This window comes from Drosophila sulfurigaster, chromosome 3, assembly GCF_023558435.1.
Source record: "Drosophila sulfurigaster albostrigata strain 15112-1811.04 chromosome 3, ASM2355843v2, whole genome shotgun sequence".
NCBI classification, from domain to species: Eukaryota; Metazoa; Arthropoda; class Insecta; order Diptera; family Drosophilidae; genus Drosophila; species Drosophila sulfurigaster.
The window spans coordinates 48,321,401-48,334,485 of NC_084883.1; the positions used below are offsets into that span (position 1 = coordinate 48,321,401).

General features: G+C 39.1%; 5 protein-coding genes across 6 annotated transcripts; 3 read left to right on the plus strand and 2 right to left on the minus strand.

Moving 5' to 3' along the window:
- Positions 1–1,786: 1,786 nt before the first annotated feature.
- Positions 1,787–5,343, minus strand: LOC133841409 (uncharacterized). Its single transcript, XM_062273850.1, has 7 exons — positions 5,248–5,343; positions 4,990–5,123; positions 4,798–4,932; positions 3,159–3,697; positions 3,007–3,096; positions 2,775–2,944; positions 1,787–2,693 (listed from the first exon to the last, which is right to left on the minus strand). Exons 1-7 carry the CDS (start codon positions 5,325–5,327, stop codon positions 1,856–1,858), a joined length of 1,986 nt encoding a protein of 661 aa, XP_062129834.1. The 5' UTR covers positions 5,328–5,343; the 3' UTR covers positions 1,787–1,855.
- A 1,468-nt stretch (positions 5,344–6,811) lies between these two features.
- Positions 6,812–8,928, plus strand: LOC133845308 (ninjurin-A-like). 2 transcript variants are annotated; one of them, XM_062279739.1, is made up of 4 exons: positions 6,812–7,118; positions 7,818–7,878; positions 8,172–8,503; positions 8,588–8,928. In XM_062279739.1, exons 1-4 carry the CDS (start codon positions 7,047–7,049, stop codon positions 8,777–8,779), a joined length of 657 nt encoding a protein of 218 aa, XP_062135723.1. In that variant the 5' UTR covers positions 6,812–7,046; the 3' UTR covers positions 8,780–8,928. The 2 variants fall into 2 exon arrangements, with proteins under 2 accessions (XP_062135723.1, XP_062135722.1); XM_062279738.1 differs by having other exon boundaries at positions 6,813–7,118; positions 8,091–8,503.
- Positions 8,929–9,211: 283 nt separating this feature from the next.
- On the plus strand, positions 9,212–10,007 carry LOC133845312 (NADH dehydrogenase [ubiquinone] 1 alpha subcomplex subunit 5). The gene is made up of 3 exons (XM_062279742.1): positions 9,212–9,372; positions 9,504–9,665; positions 9,725–10,007. Exons 1-3 carry the CDS (start codon positions 9,352–9,354, stop codon positions 9,914–9,916), a joined length of 375 nt encoding a protein of 124 aa, XP_062135726.1. The 5' UTR covers positions 9,212–9,351; the 3' UTR covers positions 9,917–10,007.
- Positions 10,008–10,295: 288 nt separating this feature from the next.
- Positions 10,296–10,970, plus strand: LOC133845313 (uncharacterized). Its single transcript, XM_062279743.1, has 2 exons — positions 10,296–10,593; positions 10,667–10,970. The coding sequence occupies exons 1-2, from the start codon at positions 10,326–10,328 to the stop codon at positions 10,711–10,713; spliced, it is 315 nt and encodes a 104-aa protein (XP_062135727.1). The 5' UTR covers positions 10,296–10,325; the 3' UTR covers positions 10,714–10,970.
- LOC133845309 (guanylate kinase) lies at positions 10,800–11,871 on the minus strand. The gene has a single exon (XM_062279740.1). It carries the CDS (start codon positions 11,749–11,751, stop codon positions 11,077–11,079), a length of 675 nt encoding a protein of 224 aa, XP_062135724.1. The 5' UTR covers positions 11,752–11,871; the 3' UTR covers positions 10,800–11,076.
- Positions 11,872–13,085: the final 1,214 nt, after the last annotated feature.

A 13,085-nucleotide genomic window follows, 5' to 3' on the forward strand; every position in this document is an offset into this window, starting at 1 on the left:
ACCTCAACGAGTGTGTGTCTATTTTTTCGGATGGCGCTTTTGAGGCGAAGGTACAGCGTGTGCTCCCTAAGCCCTATGTCATCTTTCCGTTGCGCTTGTACAGCAGATCCTTGGCCTCCTTATTGATCTGTATGATCACATGCTACCCATCACTGGGTAAAGGTTCATCAGCCTTCAGCACGGACCCATCACTCGTCGGAATGTCTGGGTTCTGCTTCTTAAGCAGCTGAAGCGCCCGCTCGCCCTGCACAGAGAGCAGGAACTTTGCCTTCGGCATGGACGGAATGTTATTCCTGTCCACCACGTCCAACGTGACCCCCTTCGATAATCAGTCCAGTTTGGTCGTCCTTGAATGTCAGGATCTTTTCTCCATTCATCCAACCCGTGCCTTCCAAGGTAGGCATTGGGCTGTCTGGCATTGGCATTCTCCATTCGCCCCCGCTCTGCAGACATTTTCCCGATAGGTTCCCTCCTATCGATGAGAGCAACGACGAGATGCCGCCTGGCAGTTCCAGCAACCGTTGCTCTCTGTCGATGTCTACTGCTGTTCGTATTGTTGTTGTTGGTAGAGCCAGGTGCTCGCAGCCTCTTACTCACTGCATCAGAGGTGTGACTGCTGGCGAAGGGAATGACAGAATACTTTTATTTTTATTTTATATATAGTGGATATTTACAAGAAAAGTTTACTACCACTCCCTGGGTGGCCTAAAGGGAAGATTAAGTGGGGGTGGTGCCTTTTCTGACGTCGGCGATGTTGGCTATTGTCAAGCAGGTTAACGGCCAGCGGGTTGCAGTGTCGATCAAGTCTCTCCTGGTATTTGAAAGCATGCCTTTAAACCTCTTCGGTTACGCTTGGAATGTCAAGGTCCTAGTGGATCACCTGGTTTCTTACATAGATATGTGCTTTGGCTAGTCTTCGCAGAGTAATGTTTTGGAAGCGTTGCAGTATTTAGATGTTAAAAGTTGAGACTGTGCCCCACATCTGAATCCCGTACGTCCATATGGGCTTGAGTACCACTTTGTACAACAGGACTTTGAGTCTAAGGCTCAGTTGGAATCTGTAGCCCAGCAGCCACCTCATTTGCCGAAGTTTCAGACTCGGCTGTTTTCTTTTTGTTTTAATGTGTTCTGCCCAGGTTAGTCTTCTGTCAAGTGGCAGGCAGTGTAGTTCCCTTGAGTCGGACCTCCGAGCAGCTTTTAGGGCGGGTTGCGAATGTTATGTGCGCTGACTTGCTTTCGTCGTCGACGACATTCCATCTTAGCAACCACGGTTCCAGTTTTGTGAGTTGTAGTTCCAGGATTGCTGATGCTTCTCCATGAAAAAAAATTCTGTGTCGTCTGCGTATGTTGCAATATCGAGATCTTCTCTTTCAAGCACTGGAATGTCTGCAATGAAAAGGGTATACAAGATAGGGCCAAACACGCTTCTCTGGGAGACACCTGCATTTACTTCGAAGATTTCTGACTCGGCCCATTCGCATCTAACATAGAATAGGCGTTTACATAAGTAGGATTTTAACAGCAGGACGATTGGGGCTGGTAGGATGGACTTGAGCTTGTAAAGCAAGCCTAAATGCCAGACACGCTCGAATGCCCGTTTTACATCTAGAAACGTTGCGGAACAGTACTTCGTTTCTTCAAATGAACTCAATATCGTTTGTGAGATTCTGTGGCATTGCTCCGAGATTCCATGTTGACTCCTAAAACCAAATTGGATTAAGTTGCCGTCTTCCAGCACCGGTAATAGGCTGGCCAAAAAATATACGTTCTAATATTTTGGACAGTTTTACCAGTAAGCTGATGGGATGGTAAAACTTAAATTTTACATATATTATTTTAGATTTTATATTTGTTTTCACAATTCGCAAATTTTATAGAAATTTTTGCAGACATCACACCTATTTAATTTACCCCGATAATTGTTGGGATTTAATGATATGAAGTATTCATAGATGGCATCCATTATTTTGTGCTCGATCATTTCCAGTTTTTCTACAGTGAACGAGCGATACTTGTCCAGTATATGAGTACCAATCCTATAAAGCACTGACTCTGAAGATATATAAAACTGAAGCTTCTCATGTAGACCATCTCTATATCTCTTAAGGAATGTAGCTGTCAACTGGAGAACAAAGTGCATTGTATCATCGTCGAATTTATCGGACAATAGCAACAGTGTATTGTAGCTTTCCTCACTAATTATACTCTCGCCAGACTTTTCGTCACAGAGTTCGGGTAAAACTAAGACAGCTTCTGCTGCCAATTCGCATGTTGGATGCAGACCTTCGCAACAATCGTTTTCCCCGTTCGTTTTTCGTTGTCTCATGCGTATGGGTCCATTTAAAAAACGACTGCTTCGAAATGCAGCGTTATTGCCACTTGTCCGAGAACCTTGAAAAGTTTCCGGTTTGGGATTCGTCACCCGGGCGATGATATCGGGTCCGATATTATGCTGTACGTTGGCACGCAAGTCTGCTGCATTTGTGATCACTTGGCCATTGAGTAGAACTCCCTTGCCTTTGGCTGCAAACGATGGAATAATGTCACGTTCTTTCAATTTGGTGTTGATCTTGTACAGATCATTGAACTGCTGACGCGACGGTATATCGTTCACATTGCGTATAATGTCCACGTTGGCCTGACGAACGCCCTTTATGCGAGTCGTCTCCTTCACCATCTTGTCGAACATCCGTCTGCAATTTAGGTTTTGTTTAGATCACAGTTTTAAATTTGTATTGTTGTTAATATTTAAAGTATTGTTCATGTCAGCTCACCTCTGTCGATTGCTTAGAGTCTTGCGATACGATCCTATACGTTCGTTGGACGTGTCATCGATGATGCTCGATGCCAGCTGGAAATTGTAGAGACTGTGCGTGAACAGAAAAAGAGAAGCAGACAACTGTAACACATCCAAGGCGGATATGTCGTCGCCATCGTCGTGTTTCTATAATCGAATACTTAAAGAGTCAATAATATCCTTGAGGTAAATAGTAGAAGCATAATTACCAGTAATAAATCGATGATGCCATTCGATATGCCCGTAGCAGACATCGCAATGGATGAAATGTTCATGCCGTTGACAGTCCACTGAGCAACCTATTGTGGAGTGATTTAATTAGTGATCGCTTTAACTAAGACAATTTATACGCAACACGTACTGTTCCCACTCGTCTACCGGCATTTGTGGCCGCAGTCGCCGCTGTTGTGGCTCCTGATGCCCCAAGACCAACAACACCGCCCACCACGCCCAGCCATTGACCGCGTGCCGTGCGATCTGTCACATTAATCGACTGTTCGTGCTGGCTGCGATCGACAAGCTGAGCACCAGCTCGTATCGTCGAATAGCCAGCACAAGCAAGACCAACAATTGAAGCTGTAAGCACAATTGGGGCAGCGACTGTGCACATCAGACCAATGACGGGCACAGCTGTTGCTCCTAAGCCACCCACTGCCGAAGCCGTGTCTAGGGCGCCAAGTACTTGGCGAGCTGCTCCCGCTGCTGGCGTTTGCCTGGATTGCAATATGACACTGCCATTCGATGTGAGATTGTAGACACCTCGTCGAGGTGCCACCATAATCCCTTCGGGCAACTCATTGTTATCCAAGTAGGACTCCCAATTTTGATAGACGCGACCATTCTCATCCACATAAATCATGCAGCAATCGACGCTGTTGTTGCAGCGTCCATTGATATCGGCTGTAAAGCGTTCGATTTAGTCAATTGTAGATAAGATAATAAACCAGAAGGAAATCGAAAGTCGACTGTGCTCGACTGTAAGATACCCGCCACCCATTTTCAATGAATGTAGAACAGTGCGGTATTATTCTTAAAATATATCAATTAAATATACTGACCAAAATACCAAATATATATTTGGTATTTGAATATACTATACAGGGATAACAAAATACTACAAATTTACGGAGCTATCAATATACTAAAATTATACCAAAAGATGTATTTGGTGTATCAATATACTATACAGGACTAAAAACATTTAAAAATATACCAAAAGCTGTATTTGGTATATCAATATTGTATACATAACTAACAAAATACTAAAAATATACCAACAGCTGTATTTGGTATATCAATACACTATACAGTACTAACAAACTTTTGAAAATATACCAAAAGCTGTACAGTACAAGACTACCAAAAATACTAAAATATACCAAGATGTGTATTTGGTATATCAATATAATATATAGGGGTACCAAAATACTAAAATATAGAAAAATCTGTATTTGGTATATCAATATACAGTACTAACAAAATGCTAAAAAAAAAATATACCAAAAGCTGTATTTGGAATATCAATATACAATAACAAAATGCTAAAAATATACCAAAAGCTGTATTTGGTATATCAATATAATATACAGGAATAACAAAATACAAAAATATACCACAATATGTATTTGTTGTATCAATATACTATGCAGGATTAACAAAATACTAAAATATACCAAGACCTAGATTTTTTATATTAATGTACTATACAGGACTACCAAAATACTGAAATATTCCGAAAACTATTTTTGGTATATCAATATATTCTACAAGACACAAAATCGTGAATTAGTTACCCTTGTTATTCGATTTGCGAGGGCAGAAATGGGCGTGGAGAAAATATTACTCTATCTCTTATAGACTCTGAGATCCAGTATTTCAAACAAATAGACGAACAGATAGACAGACATGGCTATACTGACTCGGCTGTTGGAGCTGATCAAGAATATATATACTTTATGAGGAGATGACTGGGTGCGGGTATAAAAATCGAACATGCTTACAAACGCAGCGACGTGCACGAAAAACAGGATGACAAGACCAATTTGTGGAATTCATAGCTCTATTGTGATTCGTCTCATCGGTGGCAACCAGCACATAAAAGATCGATGTTAACGACTGGCGATTTGTGTATTTTCCTGTGAATTCACGATACAATAAACCACATGAACTGTTATGGGGAAATCTTTACTTACGTTGTTCCCAAACTGCATCGAATAAAGTTTGACGTATTCTGGCAAAAACTGCACATTGTTTGTCTTTTTTTTCAGGATCAGGAATAAGGGTGCGAATCTTTTTTTTCAATATTTCGGATTGTCTATTTGACAAACTACAAACATAAATAAAATTAATTAAAATTGTTTAACAATAAAATATATTTCTATTAATGCAGGTGATTTTTCTTTCTTGAATATCCCCAATATGATCACAAATATCATGTGCACAATACTCACAGATCCCAGATGGTCTCATTACCAAATCCAAGCGATTCGGCAAAGGATTGTTGTACTTCACGGATACTTTTACTACTCATATTAATTGAACTGCACTTCACAGCGTCAAGAAAGAAACTATTTTTTGCTTACTTTTCAATTATTATCAAATATAGTATGTCCAAAGAACCCTATCAGGCAAACTGATTATACAAAAAATAAACAAACCAAGTAAGAAAGCTACAGTAGAGTGTGATCGACTGCGAAATACCCGCTACTCACTTTCAATAAAACCATAACTTTTAAAAATATACCGCAAAAATACTAAAATTTATATATGGTAAATTGATGACGTACTACATTTAAATTATACCATAGAATACAAAATATACCAATACACGATTACAAAGGCATTTATTAAATAACTTATAAATTTTTTATCTCATCGCAACCAAATTTCCAGAAATCATAAATACTCTAGTTGTTATTGTATGTAATTACGCTTGGCACTCGATTTTTTTCGACTTGAAATTTATACTACTTTTCTACCCTATCTAACAGGTATACAAATTTAACAATGAATGAAACGTGTATTGCTATCAATGAGTTGGAACATTATCTTATCCAATCTTTAATATGTGTGCAAAGAAAATTGCAGAAGATTAATACATCAATTTGTGGGGCAAAAATTATATTATGACTATACCGTTGATATTATATTTTTTTTTAACAATTTCCTACAAGCTATATAGAGTATTTCATTGGAAGTATATATGTATGTATGTAAGTATGTATGTTCGGTCCTACATTTTGCAAAAGCTCACATATTAAAAAGCCAGTAATGCGACATCACTTTCTATACAGCGGATTCTGAAATCCAGTTATGATTTACATCTATAAATACATACAGTTGTAAATAATATAAACATACATATGTACATATTTGTTATTTGTTGTGTTGGTTAGAACATACTTCATATTCTGAAATACCAATTTCCAGACCGGTTTTTTCGTATGTATGCTGTTGATTTTATTTTGGTTTTGGCGTTCTTTGATTCTGTGGCATTGAACTTGCCAATCGTTTTGTGCCAGTCACTGCCTCTGCCAATAAGTTAAATTTTCCATTAGTGACTCAGCGTTTACTATTAATTTTTCTGTGACATTTTCCTCTTAATTTTTGCGTAGACCAATTTCTAAGAATTTATGTATTATCAAATTAAATTGCAACACGCCAAGTGCAGTCATTAAAATGCACACACAATCAACCTACATTTTAGTACGTGCATATGTACTGTGTGTATGTGCGTTTATATGTGTGCTAACAGATAAACTTTCATACTAAGCATTAGCATTTCTAATATGTCTAGACGTAAGCATGCTAAGGAGCAGATTTGCAAGAGAGAGCTTTCGGTCGAAGCACAAACATTGCGAGAGAGTCGCAGTCAACTGGACACTCTGATGTAAACAAGATAGAGAGAGTGAGAGAGCGGGAGAACATGAAAAGAGCATTAACGTTAACGCAAGCTATTTCATCTCGGATGGAGATTTAGGTTTGGAGGTCTGGGTCTCTGTAGCTGTTGTGCTCAGTGTCAGTTGCATGGTTAATAGCGTGAGACGCGGTTGCTAAACGCGCACGAGTTTTCATTTTCCCCACAAACACGTCAAGTGATATTATCAAGTGTATTACTCAAAGATATACGAAGGCAGAGGCGCAAAAAGCATAAAAGAAACAAAGAAATTCATTTAGACTTTTGGTTTTTGTCCTCAATTCATTAAAATTCTTGGCATTGTCAATTAAGTACGTTTTTTGTAATTGTAAAATGAACGATCTAAAGCATATTACACTTCAAATGGATAAACTGGACGCTGATAAATCGCTAGCAAAAAGTCAAGTAAGTTACATTTATGCACACAAATGAAATAACATCTATTTATACTCATTTGTGGGTTTACACTCTATACGTTAACTCAGACAACTTCAAAGTTCAAAAGCAAAAACTATAAATCTAAAGACAATATAGTTGTAAATAAAAAACTTATATTACTATGAAATTACTAGTATTATCTGGAGAGCATCTTGCAGTCGATCATACTCTTCCCACCTTATCGCTTAGCTAGTAGAACGTCAATCAAATTTTATTATATACACTCTCGCGCCTAGGTAGTCTAGCAATAAATATGTTTGTGTAGATTTAGCTGATAATTGCCAATGTAAATTTCGGATAGAGTCTGTTTGGGGAAAGATTTTTCTGTGGATCATAAAAAGAAACAAGAAAAAAATCCCATGTTAGTCATCCGTACTCTGGACACAATTATGAAATCCAATTTTACTGGGTATTTTTCTAGTTCGCGTTTACGCATACATTTGTAGCATACATATAGAAACAAGTATGTAAGTGAATTAATCAGCAAACGTGACGGAAGTTGTGGTGCATTTAACATTATTAATGCTCAAGATGTGTGTTTACAAACAAAGGATGCATTTTATGCTAATAATAAAACAAGTGCATTTGAATACTGGCCAGCTTTATCGCCAAGTATTAGTAGTAGTATATACAAATAAATCAAATAAATACTTAAATGCTTTGCAGGGTATTCACAACGAAGCCATTGATGACATCGATGGACGTGGACTTCGTGTACCTCGAGCAGGTTAGTAATGATTAAGTTAAATATTCTACATTCATCTATATGTACTATCAAATTTTTCATTCAATTTATGTGCTTCAATTAAATGTGTTCTAACAAACTGCATCCGCTATAAACAACCTCTCAACTTGTGCCTTCCTAACTTGTGTAAGAAACTGCTAAAAACAAAAAGTGGTATATTTTATTTAATTACCTTTAATTTAATTCATTTGTAGTTCCTGAAACTGATGACGATGAAAATGACGATCGTCCCTATACGAACGGCATTAATGTTGGTGTCGACGATGGTCTTCTAGCCGATGATGAGGAGCGAAGTGGCAGTCGGGGTGGAAGTAATGTTCCTGTTCCTGGAGGTGGTGCAAAATCTCCCGTGCCGAATGGTGGCCGTCGTCCAAGTCTTCCATATCCCGGCTATAGTGGTAACGGGTTCGTAAACATCGATGGCGTAGATACTCCGGTACCGGATTTAAATGCATACCAGCATAAGAAGACACTGGCTCAGGGTATGATGGACTTGGCGCTGCTCTCGGCGAATGCGAATCAATTGCGTTATGTGCTGGAGACCAATTCGCAGCATCCATATTTTTATCCCAGTTTATTGTTCATTTCGGTGAGCATCATATTCCAGGTGCGTTACTCATTCGCAATATTGCCAAATTGGTAGTCCCGTAATTTACGAGGGTGCGTCTCACATTTAATATTTTGTATATAGATTGCCGTCGGCGTCGGACTTATATGGAATGGCAGATACAATATCAAGAAAGAGGAAGATATCTGTCGTGCGAACAGAATTAATAATTACACAGTCATTGGCATTTTCATTGTAACCGTTGTCAATGTGTTAATCTCAGCTTTTGGCGTTGCGGAACGAGCACCCGTTGTTCCTGTACCAACAACTAATTGATTGCATGCCGTAATTTAAATCTCCATAAATCATCGCACTTATTACGTCTGAGAAAATACTCACGACTTTACTCGAAATTCACTTTCATCATCTTATGTAATAATTCTATTGTGATATTTAAATTAAAATCCGAAACACTTTGCACCGAACTTATGTGTGAATATTCAATTGGGCGGAAAAAAAAAACTGTTAGAGCTATTTATCGATAAGAAAAAATTATTCACTACCAGTGTTTAGTGTTGGTGAACACAGCATGTTTGACGACCCTGTCGTGACAATTTAATAAACTCATATGTTCAAACATTTTATTCAAATGCAAATCCGTTAAATTTAAACAGATTTCGTATATTCTTTTCTATTTATAGTTCGATATATACGATATTTAAAGTGCATTTAAAAATATTTGTGTATTTATCGTGCCTTTGGTATATTTACTGGTGTAAATTAGTATATACCGCAATTGCAACTTTCCGTCACGCTGCAGCCCTGGTTGTTATTCTAAAGGCAATAGTTGCCGTTGATTTTTTGCTGTAAAATTATTATTTTATTCTAGCACTATTTCAATAAACAACATGGCTAAGATAATTAAAGCAGTAAGTACTGACCGTATTACAGTAACCGCTGAAACTATGGATATTGCTGTATTTGCGCTGCATGCAGTTTGTTATTGTTATGTCATCGACTACCGTTTGAGGAAAATTTTGTTAACCGCTTCCCTTTACAGTCCACAGGATTAACTGGTCTGGCGGTGGCCACCAATCCACACCACACACTAAGCGCGCTGTATGGCAAGATTCTGCGTGCCGTTGCCAAAATGCCACAAGATGCCAGCTACCGTAAAAACACCGAGCAGCTGGTCAAGCAGCGTGCTGATGCTGTGGCCAAGGTAAAAGCGCTATCAACATTTCAAATTGCATATAGTCTATTAATCCTTATCGATTGCAGAATAAGGACATTGGCGCCTTGGAGAAGGCTGTGGGCTGCGGCCAAGTGGAGGAACTGATTGTCCAGGCTGAGAATGAATTGATACTGGCGCGCAAAATGCTCGGCTGGAAGCCATGGGAGAAACTGGTGCAGCCTGTGCCAGCCAAGCAATGGGATTGGCCACCAGCACAAATCATGGAGCCCCGAGTCTAAGCATGCAATTATAGTTACGTCCCCTTAGAAGATCTTGTCGATAGCAGAATGCAAAAAGTAGCCCGCAATAAAAAGCAAAGGCCGAATTCAACTGGCGATTTATGTTTATACCCGACACACCTTAAGGTGTATTAGGGTACTATAACTTAGTGGCAAGCAAAATGTCGAGGAAGGTTTTTCTAAACTCTATAAACTATGTCAAAATAAGATTGTCTCCGATAAGCACTAGTTTGTGTCCTAACTAAATGAATATTTTAGCAAAAATTTTGTAGAGTATTTCGCATGTCGAGCATGCTCTACAGTTGCTTGTCTACTTGTTTATGTGTGTAGCGGGTTCAAGTCGATTCCTGATAAGCTGCCGTTTTGTGATGATGATCAATGAGCTCTCAGCTATCAGTTGAATCCCACCATGCAAACGCTACACATCTGTTGGCTGCTGCTTGTGCTAATCGTAGGTATTGCTTGCGTTGCAGGCGCTCCTCCAGGCGCTTCTCCAGCAACTGCTCGACAACGACGTCAGATCGACTTGACGCTGTCGGCGGATCACAATGACAAGGATGACGAGACCGAGCTGGCATTGGAGGCGATTGCCGGTCTGTGGAGCAGCGCCGATAGTCGCACCAAAATCGATGGCTCCGCTCGAGTTGTGCATCGGGCCAGTGGCCAATTGGAATCGGGTAACACAAGCTATCAAGCGCGCGTGCATCTGCATCACGAGTATAAAACGAATCCATATCAATCGACCTAAAGGTTCGTCGCAGGACTGGCGGCTGGGCGTGCGTGTTGTCTTTACTTAACAAAGGATCAGAGAAACGAATCATCATCAACGAATTTATTGCGAACGTTTGCGTGACCAGCAATGATAACATTTTGACCTTTAACGCTGTCTTCATTTGAATCAATTGAATCGGGGACACGTAAATATGAAATTTCCGTTAGTTCATTTGTTTGCTTTTAATGTTTACAACAAACTTTAGGCTTAAAATTACCGCACTAAAACAAACAACAAACAACGCGAGACAAATTACAATAAATATTGTTCAATAAGTATAAATGCCATTCATTCATTAGTTTAAGAGGTTTCCGTTCTTCTCTAAGTACATTCGGCAAAATGTACATAAATAATATCATTACATTATTCTCCTCACTCTGCGACACTTTCAATTAAAGTGCACTCCCTGCGCCTCCTGCTCCTTCAGCTCGGCGACAACAAAGTCACGGAACTCCTCGTAGGCCACATCGATGTCCACATTATTGATGATCTTATGGAAATTGCCCGGCTCCAGTCCGTAGGCAATCTCCACTTCGGCGGCATTGAGACGATTGCGCAGCGTCTCCTCCGTTTCGGAACCACGCTGACGCAGACGACGCTCCAGCTCATCGATGCTTGGGGGATTGTTAAAGATGAGTATGGGATTGAGATCGGTGCGCTTGATCTGCTCCACGCCCTTCTGCTCAATGTCCAGTATACAGACGCGTCCCTGCTTCTGTATATCGCGCACGGCCATCTTGCTGGTGCCGTACATGTTACCCGTAAACTCGGCCGTCTCGATGAACTCATCGTTGGCTATCGCCTTCTCCATATCGGAGCGACTCACGAAATAATAGTGCACCGCATCTTGTTCGCCTTCGCGTGGTCGCCGTGTTGTGTGCGACACGCTAAATCCAAATTTATCCGGAAATTCGGCGAATAAACGCTTCAGCAGCGTGCTTTTGCCGGAGCCCGAGGGGCCGCAGAGCACGAGGGGGCGTGGACCGTTGCTGATGATAGCTTGCGACATCGCTGAACTGGTTGCGCTGAGTGCGCGATTGGCAATGAACAGAAAGCTTATCATGTTGAACTGTCGGCTGAAAGCTAGCACTTGTTTTTTGGCTATAAATTAACCCGTCGATGGGAAGCACTAGAAAATGTAACCTAGCGAAATGTCTACTCTAACAACAACAAAAGTAAAACAGTATTAGAGGTGGCACTATCGTTTTTGCTTGGCTTCTTTTTTTAATCGATTTCGTGTATCGATGTTGTGCAGCAAACTCATGAACTGTCATATTAATTATTATTATTTTGTAAAATAAGCCGCTTTACATGAAACATGTGTTAATAAGATTACCAATATACAAAAAACCCAATAAATGTAGAAGGTTTTCATTTAACATTTTGGCATTATTACAAACGCGTGTAAAAAGTCGCGTTTTTTTAAACAGCTTGTTATTTTGAACACAACGTTCACAACACAACGTTGTATAAGGAAATTGTTATAATTTTCTCATCATTTAATCCCAGTAATCATATTTCCTTAATATGTTTTGAAAAATTTGAAATCGCAGAAAAAGCGTTACATAGAAGAATTTCAAACCTCGAAACTCTTCATATAATTGTTAACAGCACCATATGAGCTTAACAGAGCACCTGTTAATGGATTGATTAATCGATTTCTACTCCACTGGTGATATCGATAAGAAGTTCGCTTTGCTTAAAATATTGAAATTCAAATATTGAATGAAAAATGCCAGCATTTATTTTTTTTCGGTTTAAAAACGTTTTTATATGCATATTCATTATACTGTTTTTATATTTAGCATAGAATTTCAAACACATACACACTGAAACGAACGCCATTGTTTGCTGTGAATGCTGCTGTTGTTTGTTTTTTTTTGCTTTTTGTTTTTGTATAATTATCGACTGTTATTATTTTGAATTTGAATTACAATGCATTTTAAACTTAGTTGGCTAAAAATAATTATGGATTTCACTTATTTTTCTTTAGCTTTAAGGTTTTTTCCTTTTTGTTTTGAATTTTGTTTTGTTTTTACGTTTTTATTTTGATCACAATTTGATTTCGCATGCCCAAAATGAATTTGGTTTGTGTTCCGAATGATTCGCCTGAATGTAACCTTCCTTCCTTCCTTTTCTTTCCGTTCCGTTCCGTTCCTACAAATACCTGTTCCTGTTCCCTTTTTGCATATTTTCTCATATATGTTTTGTTTTGTTTTTATTTCTGAATGTGTGCCGAATAAAGTACCACATACATGTCTCAATATCTAATTATAATCATGCAAGCTGTCGCATTTGCTTGAAGTTACTAGTATATAAAATACGCTAATGATCAGTCAAGATTACGCTTTTCAATATATCATCTTCCCCACTCTTTCTAAACTCACATCAAAAGGC